We start from the raw sequence: 12,159 nt of genomic DNA on the forward strand, positions 1-12,159 counted from the left end.
AATTATTTGTAAATGCTTATTAGTTTTTGATGATATTAACAGTGGTGGTTGTAACGGTGTAGAAATATGTGATGCATTCTTGATATCCATATGGTTGGGAGGAGAGTTACCATATTGATGAAAAAATTAAGAATAGAGTTGCATTCTTTATATCGTATTGTACAACATGTAAGTATACTGTTCTCGCCAGATATATATAAATCCTTCAAGATGTTTATAGTGTTTGCACGTTTGTTTACGCAAGACTGAGTCTCCATTCCCCGCTAGCCTTTTCTATGGAATGGCGAGACAATTGGCTCAAATATTGTCACAATGTTAATTGTATTTATTGAACGAGGTTGAAACACTTTAAACTGTACAATATTACTGTTATCGATGATGTACTCCTTGTTTGCTCTATCCCCCATGTCCATTAACAGTATAATACAAAGCTGGTCATTCTATCTCTGAATTCCATATAAAGACATAGTATCGGAAACAAATTCATTGGGAAGATAATAATAAATTAAAAATAACCCATTCATCCCGACCCTTGACCTTCTTGTCAAAATTACATTCAAGTTGGAATTGTGTGTAGTCTGCTAGCTTATTTGACTCGTTTCAGCCCATCACGAGTCCAGTCCAAGGGCTATCTCCCCCGAGCGGACTAGTCCACGAGCCTCTTTATCGATCATGTGGTGCGTCAATAGTCTTGTATCGCGAGCGCCGATTGGCCGGAGCGAGAGAGCGAAAGTGCCCTCGGCCAATCACGTGTCGCGACAGAAAGCGTGAAGGAGGCCGGGCCTGAACGTCAACCCGAGTCTGCCATCTTGCCTCCGTCGGGCTGAGACACACGCTCCATCTCCCGGACCTTTTATCGCCTCCTCTCCTCCTCGCGAGACTTTGAACAAAGGACGAAATGGCAGATGCACCTGTGTACTCTCCTTTCTTCGGCGCCATGGGTGCTACGGCGGCTATGGTGTTCAGCGGTAAGTGAAATACGAGGGACGTCGAGCCTGAGGTGTTGGCTGTGACAGGGGGATCTTGGGGCAAAGTCAGGATGACGGGTTCTGTTCGATAGGTTCTGGGCCGAAGTAATTAACGAAGAAGGTTCTTAAGATGCAGGCGGAGGACTAGGGTGAATTTAGGCCTACGGGGATGCTGTTAGAAGCCTAGGAGATGTAGGGTAATGGTGAAAATGGAGGATGATATGGTGGGTGTTCCGTATGGGTTGGGGTTGGTCTCTCGATCCATCAGGACCATGTATTTGTCTCTCAACTCTTTATTGTTAGCCTCCTTTGATTATTTTGTTAAGGAAAAGGATGTAAATAACCATGGCGGTCTACTCTATTGGCTGCAACTTAATATCAAGACTTTTTCTCATTTTTTGCCATACGTGAAGATCGCCTTCCATCCAAGAATTGATTTTTGCGAATACTACATGCACTGTATTTCCCCATATCTGTATTTGTTTCTGTTTCCACACTATTGCCCCAATATTGTTAGATACCTTTTGAATCTATGAATTTCACAATATCTGTATATACAATAATATATTTGATTGTATCACTATGCAATATATGCTTTTGTTGTTGTTGTTACCCTGTGGCTTGTGCTTTTATGTTCTTGCTCATTTTGCTCTTTGCTGTTGCATCTTTTTATTTGGCTTCCACCTGAAGCTCGCCAGAGACAGTGGAAACTCGATGGTCTCGTACTTGACCTCCGTGTTTGCCATTGATGTTGATTGATGATTGTATGTTCAGCCATCTGGTATGTGGTATCTGGAATTATTGATGATTTTGAGTTGATTTATCTTTTGTGATTTTGGCTTTTATTGATATTGAAATGGGTTTTGCAGAACTTTTAAATAGGTTACTGATCATCTTCCAATCCAGTATTTCAAGGTTCGTGAATTTTCTACAAACTTCCACAAACTGAATTGGATACAGTATATGCTTTAGCAATGATAAGATGCAGATGATGAAAATTTAAGGAACAGTAGCATTAGCCTACAATGCTAGGAAAGAACGGAGAATGTGTTCCTATTGGTTATTTATTTTCTTTCTTTTTGTCCTCGCAGAAGTATTTCAGAGATGGACTGCATTAATCTTTATAATTTTATTCTTTGAGAGAACAAAAAAATTGCAGGTGTCGGTACAAGGAATAATATGCAGATCCAAAAAGTAATTCCACAAATGAAAGGAAAGAAATCAACACTCATAGCCCCAAGTCCACTCAGTGCTCCTGAGTTTCAGCTTTAGTCATTTCATGCATACCGAGGTGAAGATAACATTTGCCGGGGGTGTTGGGATCAAAGCCCCCCATCACCTCCACCCTTCAGGCAGTGCACGCCCAGTTATGGCAACTTGAATTGTTGAAGTAATAATGACACGGATTGGGGGAAGTAGTCTCAGGGAAGTATGTATGTGTTGTTATGAATTGCTTCATAAAACACCACCTTTAGAAATGAAAGAATTAAAAATAAAGGAAAGGTCATTATCACTTGCCAATGTCTGTGGCAATTGAGAAAGTGACTGCACTTCTCTAAGTCTGTCCCTATTACTTTACCCATAATCCTAGAGGGGCACTCATGGGAATCCACAAATATTGTCCAGTGAACTATAAGCCTTCCTAACTGGGAGTTTGGTCTTGCCCAATCACTGAATTTCCTAGCCAGACCCTACCCAATCATCATAGACTTAGTCCCCAGGCAGCATTTGTTGGGATCTGTTTTCATTATTTCTGAGATTATTCTTTATTTGCTCAAATTATTTTTTTTTATCAGTATGTGTAGTTTTTTTTTCTCTTTATCAGAGTATGCATAGATTTTCCCTGTCTTAGTGTGGTCATTATTCAGATATATATTGTCTATGTACCTATGCTCACACAACAAAGTCTAGTGATATTATGGCCCCCCATGCTTCACTCTCTGACAGAGTCAAATGTACTTCCACCTTATATATCATGGCAAAATAGCTTTTCATCTTTGCAGAAGAATCGTTCCAAGTGCTGGTAATTCTTTACAGTACGGGAGCACTTACCAGAGACTGTCTTCAACTATGTCACAATATATTCAATAATCTAAGTTGCCATGACTGGGCATGCCTGAATACCCAAGAGAAGGGTTGATGGGGTGGGGTCTCTGCCCCCTAACACCTCCCAGGGAAACATTGTCTCCATCCCGTGATGAAACTAGGTAGTGCTGAGTGGATGTAGGGTGTGAGCAGCACTTTTTGCAATCTTTTTCCTTTATTTGTGGCATTGCTGTTCATGTCTGTAGATGGTCTTGTACCAACTACAAGTTCTCTAAAAGAATGTCATCTTCATTTTGCCCAACGTTAGTGTATCCATACCATAAAGATTAACCTAAGTTCTATATTACCAAATATTTGTAATAGAACTTTGCTTTTCCAACACTTGGAAGCTCAGAGCTACAGCATGTAATCCATAGTTCATAGATTTTTTCATTTTATCTAGTGGTAAGTGTGGACAAATTTATCAAGAGCAAATTAAAGATGATATTCTTGTAGAGAACTAAAATTTGCAATTGTCAGAAATAATCTGTAGACATGAATCAAGGAAAAAGGAAGCAGAAAGCACTACTCGCAACCCAAGTCCACTCTGTACTCTTGGTATGCATACTGAGGTGAAGACAATATTTGCCGGGGTACCCATCATTAACTCTTTCCACGAGCAATGACCAAAAGAAACGCAGAGTCACTGCAATTTATTTTGTGGACTAAGTTTTATGGCACGGAGTTGGAGACTTAGTCTCTGATATGAGTATGCATTAACCTACCCACAGCTCTGACATCTCATGTTATCCATCGTACTGGGATTATCATGCTATCCCTCATATTGAGATGACATCCCATTACATGATGTGAGGTCAAGTCTGCTCAAAGTTGTGCACGCTAAAAAGTTGCCAGCTTGTTTGGCACTTAGTGATCATTAAGAGAAACAACCCCTCAAAAGTAGGCCTAAAGGCTCTTTCTTTCTTTCTTTCTTTCTTTTTTTTTTTTTTTTTTTTTTTTTCGATACAGCAAAGTACATAGAGCACAAGATGTATTTTCCCCTTGCACTTCTAAATTTTGGCACATGGTTCAGTAAGGCACCTGGAGCTCTTAGCTTAAATAGTTTAAAGACTTGCATGTCTAATCAAGAGAATAGGAAATAACTTGACTGCTTTAATTTCCACTCGAGTGCTTTTATTTTAATGCAAACATCCAAATAAGTGATAAGGTTTTATCAGGACCCAGTTAAAACAAATATGATAAAGATATCACAAGGTTTGGGAGATATTTAGATGAATTCATTTTGACTATCATTATTATTCAATAATTTACGAGAGAGAAAAAAAACTGTCTTAGGAGTAATGTAGGCTACATGAAATTAGACTTCAATTATGAAATATTTTATAGATAGAATATCACCACTTTATGCAGTATTTTAATTGAAAGTGTGTCATAAATGGTTTACAATTAATATTTGACTTGACCTAAAATAAGTGATAGATGACTCAAAAGAAAATATGCTGATTTTTTTTCTTCTTTTTTTCTTTCTTTTCTTTTTCTTTTTCTTTTTCTTTTTCTTTTTCTTTCTTTCTTTCTTTCTTAATTTGTGTGATATGTCTGGCTGGGTGTTTGTTATTATGGATTTGCTTTCTTGGAGAGTACAGAGTGCTCAAAGTTGGTTCAACTATCCTGACTGGAAGGGAGCAAGCCAGATTGTCATGGTAAATGCATTTAGAGAGTAAGCGTAAATTATTTATAATACAATCTTTTACATTATAGAATAGATATATCACCAGTATTTCTACAGTGTTGATATTAAAGTTTAAAGAAGATAGCACATTGCTATATGGAGAGTCTTTGTAAAGTGTTGGAACAGCATATACGATAACTGATATTTACTGAAGAAATGATAAACAAATATTTAAATTGATCAATCGTTTAACTTTTGGCAGTCTATTAGATTTGAAATTTATTGACTCCTATATTGTTGTTGCTTAAATATTCCATAGATATTGTTGCCTAAACACATGCAAATCGTCCAATCTAGGAAATGTAACAAAGGAATTTAAGTCACCCCAGTTCCTGAGAGCCAAGTAATATATATCACTTGCATCATGTTTTCCAATATTGGTAATCAATAAGCTGGGTATTCTTGTTAATTCTTAGTTGTGCCATATTTATCTTTATCTAAAGTACAAATAGCTTAGTTTTTGTTTTTCCTGTGCACATTCATGTGTGTTTGAATTACAAGTGTTTTATCACAAGATGCTTTCTTTCATGACTGAGGTTTTGTGATACATCATTAATCAGGTTTCACTCTTTTGTCATTCAGGTTCTGAATGTTTGTTCACACATGTCTGCAAACATTTAAGGAGCTAATGAGAAACCTAAAAAAAGATAGGTAAATTTGAACTTTGAAAAAATAAGGACATGAATTGCAGAATATTTATACATGTACCAAAAAGTTCATGCCTGCTGCTAACAAAAACAATACATGATTTATTTTCCTGCCACCAAAACAGAATGATGCCACCTCACCATTGCACTCTCAGACACTATCAAGGATCATTGTTTATTTAGCCCCTGTATAATGCTGACTCACTCACCCAGACATAAGCATCAACACATTTGACACAAACATAATTTGCAAATACTAAAAATGTAAAAGAATAGCAAATGCACTGCTGATATCCGGCAGTAAGGAAACAGTTGGGCTTTTGATTTTTCAGCCCCCTACCCCCTAATGCTTTTAGCTGTTTTAACCACATTCAAGAAACTCATTACAGATCTTCATGGTAAAATATGAAAGAATAAACCCGTTCCACCTCAGTGAGACATAATGCATCTACCTGATAGTTGCATGCATATGTCACTCATGGAAGTCACTCTGGGAAGTTGTTTGTTCAGCCTGAAGAAATTGGAAATACAGTATCACTTATAATAGCTAGCAACTTCATCCCAGTGTTTGTACTCAATTAGGACTCCAAAAGATTTTTAAAGCAAAAGCCAGAAAGAAGAAGACTACCCTTCTATCTTTTTGTGAATGATGACATATGGAAGGCATGATGATCCTCACCCGTCCATCTCAGCCACTCCAGATTCCTTCACTAGAAGCCTGGTTGAAAATAAAGAGGAGATGGCTGATGAGAAAGGTGATGATCCTCTCCATCTACTTGTGCACAGTCAAGCACTCCTTCCTGTCACCTCTATCAGATGCCAACAGCCACCCCCACCATACTAGTGTGTTGCGTGTAATGATTACCCCATTTTTCAGTATGTGACATTTGCATTCGTATGATGTGTGAACTTTTCTCTAATAATATTATTAACAGTTCCAGTCTGAATTACATCCTTTTATAGTGTATTACCATAGGATATAGGGTGCCATTATTTATTGTATATAGGTAAAGAATGATGAGGATCCCCTGTACTGGATCATATATTAAATGAAACTCTTATTGTTTTCTCTTGTTTTATTTACTTGAAAAATATTTGGTTGATATTTAGTAAATGATAACATAAGTGGTGGGTCTTACACCTTTAGTGCATGCAGTCACAGGAAAGAAAAAACTGGCAACTCACTCAGACTTTGGAGTTTCCTGATTCACCAAGTCATCTTTTTTCTAATCAGCTGACACCTAATACTCTTGTTTACACATTTTTGGTAATTTAGAAAACTTCCATACAGTATTTTTGATTGCTTTACACCACTTCATGATTTTTTCTGGAAAGTGAATGTGAATCGGGGTTCTCCAGAGTCTGGGGTGAATTACAGGGTTTTCCTTCCCTGAGATTTGACGGATTATAGGACTGCACCAAAATGAAACTAAGGTTTTAAGGAGCTCAGGGACCATCCTCAGAATTCAGGGTTTGTGGATGGGGAAGGGATTTTGAATAATAAAGGTTTACAAGCTATTGTCTCTAATTCACATTTAACAAATGAAAGGTGTCGATGAGAATAAACAGCTTTGCAGTACACGATATCAAGTTGATGTATTTTGATTAAAACATAATATTTTAATGCCAGTGTAATCAAAACATGCCATTTACATCTCATTTGCTGTGAAGCTACTCTTTATTGGATTCAAACCCTTGTCAAAGAAAGTATTGTGCTTCTTTTTTTGGTACAAACAGCCTATATTTGTGTAACTAGCTATGTAGGAACTTTTAACCATAGACAGGAGGGTTGGGAATGTAGGGGGTGGGGGCAAAGGTATATCAAGTATATGGTGCTATGGGTATAGATCCTCCAAGTCTGATTTAGATAAGTGATGGTGGGCTTAACTTTTGCCAATTATTCATGATGCATGATTGTTAATTCCTTTTCTTTAGGATCATCATACCATTTGGCATTTTCAGTCTTTTTATGATCCACTTTTTCTTTTTTCCTTTTTTTATTTTTCTTTCTTTACATTGAATTTAGACTGTCTAACAAGTGACAACCTTATGAGACTGAACTTAAACCAAAGTATTTACATAATAGTGTAATGAGCAGCAACCTTTTTATATTGTAGATGAAGGTATCAACATCCAAAGAGGGTTTCAGACCAATTGTCTGACAGTGCCTCTGTTAAAGGTATTGCCAATTTAACCCCTTTGATCCAAGTGCTTCACTGGCCATACGTAGGTCAAAAGCTATTCGTTAGGCTTAGTTGAGTGGCCACTTTTATAGAAGAATAGTTCTTATTAGATCAGGCGCACAAATCCTCATGTGCAGTGTTAAGACTCTTTGCCTTGCCTTTGCGATTTTTAGAAATCCTCGATTTTCTGTTATACAACTTGCACCACTGGTCACGTTAGGCACGAATTGGTTTCTGAGCATAGAAAAAGTCTTCCCTGGAGCCAGTGCTCTTCCAGTCATGGCTCACAGATGGTTATTCCACACTTCTTTTCTGATATGCTCATTGAGTCTAAGCACACTCCAAGAGCTTTGTTCCCTCATTACAAGTCATTCCCTTCACCCCAACCAAGAGCTAAAATGCTCAAGATAGCAAATTCCCATCACCCCAGCTATTGGCCAAATTTTTCCATTGAGGCATTTTCATATGACCTGCCCCTTGGGCGAAAATTTTTCATGGTAAGATGGTTGCTTCACCTGGATCATAGGGGTTAAACCATCATCCATAACACAAGGATCAATATATTTACAGTAATGCACTCTGTCCCATGATTGTAGTGCATTGAAATGAAGATATGAATGCTAAAGTCATCTAATGGTCTGACATCTTTTTGAAAATGCATACCATTAGATATTGTATACAATAAGTGGTCATTGATTAATGCCTTGACTTTAGCATTTGTGAAAAACTAATAATTCAGTTTTACAAATTTACCATTGTCTTCCTGCTTATCTGTCAGATTAAACATATATTGAAGCAATCTGTCAGTTCATTTGATGAAACCATAAAGTCTCAAAAGTAACTTCTTCTCTTTCCAGCCTTGGGAGCTGCATATGGCACAGCAAAGTCCGGCGTGGGCATTGCGGCCATGTCCGTCATGCGACCAGAGCTGATCATGAAGTGCATCATCCCAGTTGTCATGGCTGGTATCATTGCTATTTACGGACTTGTGGTGGCTGTGCTCATTGCTGGAAAGCTTGATGCTGCCAGCAAAGGCTACACCTTGTACCAGTAAGTGCTGTTATTGTGAACTATGTTATATAACACCTTAGAGGTGGTTCACCCCTTCTCGGATTTCAAAGATTAGATTCATGTGGCCTTCTGCTTTCTGCGCTTGATTGATTTTATATTTTTGTCGGCCATTATTTTATCAGTATCTATTTGTATGAAGTTAAAAGTATTGCCTTTGCATTTCAATTTCAGTTGATGTCCAGAGGTATAGAGTAATTAAAGATTCAAATATGTCAAAAAGTGTCTCCGTCAAAATTCTTTGATGCGTGCTGTCTGTTTCCACTAATGTGAGATGCCTTTACAGAGGATTTGTCCACCTTGGAGCTGGATTGAGTGTTGGCCTGTCTGGCCTGGCTGCAGGGTTCGCCATTGGCATTGTCGGTGATGCAGGTGTGAGGGGAACTGCACAACAGCCACGACTTTTCGTAGGCATGATCCTCATCCTTATTTTCGCTGAGGTAAGTTGTGGAAGGGGAAAATGTCATGGGAGATGGCTTGAACTATGATTTGATATTACAGATTGGTGTGCAAGATTTTCTATCAGCCTTACCCATAACTTTGAATGTGTGGAAAATTGTTGAAAACTATTTGTAAAAAGTCGGTAAAATTAAGGTTTAGGGCTTTTTGAGGTAATTAGGACAGGACTCTTAGAGTAATTCAATAGAAATTTCTTTTTTCACATAGCAGTGTGAAGCCCATTGGAGGCAGTGGACCAACATCTAATGCAATTTACAAATTTTCATAATTTTCTTAAATGTATATTTAGCCTAGAAACTTTCTTTAATGTGATTTATATAATTGTCCTTAGCCATGATGTCTATTATTTTACTTGATTGATCCAAAGTTTATGAACTTTAATTTCTCTTTGTAATGTTGATGGGAAGATCAGAAATATTAACAATATTATGTATCTACAATAATGCTTCCCTTCCTTTTCCAGGTGCTGGGTCTGTACGGTCTTATTGTGGCTATCTACCTGTACACCAAGACTTCATCGTCTTAAACGCAAGGATATTTTACAAAGGCAGTGTCATACTCCTGGCATGCCCACCTACCTAGACCTGCCTGGAATGGGAATACCAAGATTGATTTGAAAAGAGGACTTTCGTACATTGTGGCGGGTTTGTGTTACAGTGGTGCTAGCTGATCATTTGGCATAATCTTTGTTTTATCAACTGGGGAAGGGGAAACCATTGCTGGAATATCTTACCTGAAGAAATTACTGTTCATTTTTGAATACTGCTAGGAGAAAGAAAAGTTCTGTAATGAGGTACAAAATTTTAATTTACAGTCTAATAGTCTTATACTGAGTTTTTGCTAGCACCATGTAACTTGCTGGCAAACGCAGTGTAAGGAAATGTTGTATGGCAAGAACTGCATTGGTTACGGGTGAAGTGTTGATCTGCAAACATAGATTATGTAATTAGATATTTATTATGTTTACCTTCCTGTAATGAATGCATTGTTTATAAATTAGCAGTAATTCTAGAACTTGGGTAATAAAAAATATATTAATTAACTTTGATAATTCCTAAATTGCCAAAGACAGACAGACACACACACACACAAAGAGAGGCCTTGTGCAGAAATAGTGGTTGACTAATCAATTTGTCAACCACATGTTAAAGGAGTGTGCAGTTGGTGTCCGTCATTTAAGGTAGGGAAGCATAAAGGAAGCGGGAAGTTTTACATGTTTTGGAAATGGTCTCTTGACCATTTTGCCATTGAATAAAGACAAGATTATGTAAGAAAACTATTGGATTATCTTAAAAAGAGGTTGTGATTAAAGGAGACCAACCAACCTTTTCATTTAGGATAATAAAGCTTAATGCTTTTTGAACACACCATAGAATGCATTGCTAGAATTATGCATCTAGCAGAAAAGAAACATTGGTATTGGAAACTCGAACATTTGTTAATATAGTAAATGCTTCAGTATTTCTGCGTGTCATCATGTATGGGATTATCCAAGTTAGGAAGTGATTTTAGTTGTAATTGTTTTTTACGAGGTTGTTAATATGTATAATATTTATCTTCAGATATATTATCAAAGTCTTTTGTAGATATTCAGATTATGTTATTTTAGGGGAAGTGACATGCTGCATATTGCAATAAAAAGAGAGGTCATAGTTTTTATGTTCGTTTATTTCTGGCCACCATGTACAATCAAGGTGAAGAAATGTCTTGGCTACTAAGGGGTTTATATTCACATATCATGGCTTAAAAAGTCTGTCATAAAATCTTGCCTGGTTAAATCTGTAAGAAAAAGAGAAATATGCATATGGTTGTAGTAAAACAAAAAGATTGGAACTATTTATAAAGCACAATTAAGCATTTAGGATATTTATTGATGCTGTAGGTTTTGAAGCCTGCGTCTTCAATTAGTGAACATTCCAGTCCTTTGCCAAGTATGTAAAACCTATTGTTTTGTTGAGTAGGTTTTAGGTTCCACTTCCCTTAAAGATAGATGTAATGTATGTGTGAAATTGTGAGGATTTATGTCATTATAAGATTCTCTCGAGTCTCTAGTATATAGAATCAAAGACTAATCAGTACTAAGAATTTAAGTGGCTTAATTTCACGCACCATTATCTGGTTAGTAAACGAAGGACACCATTTTAGGTTCTTATCTTCTTTTCCCTTATACCCCCCACCAATGGATGTTTGTGATTCCATGTAGCCAATACTCAACTTAGTGTCTGAACGTTTAAAAGACGTGTTTTTTCGAGAGAGGTCATCAGTCTGGCTTGTCCTTCCCAATTACCAAGTTTTGTCCAAGTGTAAATGTTTTAATCAGTGCATAAGTTAATATTAAGATGGTGTGTATGTATGTACAGTATATTAGGTCTAGATTGGTGTAAAAGTTGTTCCAGTAAATTACATGTCAAATACTGTTTTATTTCACCATTTCTTGATCAAGTATTTTACATGGTAAAAAGTTAGATATTCTGCCTTCTATCTAAAGATGTATATGTGTATTTTGGAAATGATTTATAGAGATCCTTAAAAAGAATTTTTTGTCATGAAATTGATTGTGCTCAGCACTAAATGTCAACTAGACAAATTAGAAGAAAAAAGTTGAAGTATTATTTAAAAGTACAATGTGAGTTAAAGTGACAACAAAAGTTGTTTTGGGTTTGTTTCTGCGTAAATGTGCATCTGTACACTTACAGTTAAACTGACACTTAATCCATTGACTACAGATGCATGTAGTGCCCCAGCTTTAGTGAATTTTGTCACGTAAATGGCTCACATGCTCTTAGCCACCAGGAATTTAAATAGGAGAGCCTAGGTGTCCTTACCTGATTTTGCAATTCCTCAGATTATCAAGATTTTATTTCTTTTAATGCTATTGGTATTATTAATATTTTTGGCATTATAATATTCAAATACTAATAGCATTATAAAGTAAACAAATTGCCAAAAATCAAGGAAAACAGTAAACTGGTAGGATAGGTAAGGCTCAAACTTATTGATAACTAAGCATTTGTGGAACTATCTATGTGCTGCAGTGGCCTTGACATTAATTAATACAT

The 12,159-nt window shown here is 36.8% G+C and overlaps 1 protein-coding gene across 1 annotated transcript; it reads left to right on the forward strand.

Moving 5' to 3' along the window:
- Positions 1–689: 689 nt before the first annotated feature.
- LOC113814946 (V-type proton ATPase 16 kDa proteolipid subunit c) lies at positions 690–11,512 on the forward strand. The gene is made up of 4 exons (XM_027367017.2): positions 690–968; positions 8,431–8,623; positions 8,928–9,081; positions 9,564–11,512. Exons 1-4 carry the CDS (start codon positions 899–901, stop codon positions 9,624–9,626), a joined length of 480 nt encoding a protein of 159 aa, XP_027222818.1. The 5' UTR covers positions 690–898; the 3' UTR covers positions 9,627–11,512.
- Positions 11,513–12,159: the final 647 nt, after the last annotated feature.

The sequence above is a fragment of the Penaeus vannamei genome, chromosome 13 (genome assembly GCF_042767895.1).
Source record: "Penaeus vannamei isolate JL-2024 chromosome 13, ASM4276789v1, whole genome shotgun sequence".
Lineage (NCBI taxonomy): Eukaryota > Metazoa > Arthropoda > Malacostraca > Decapoda > Penaeidae > Penaeus > Penaeus vannamei.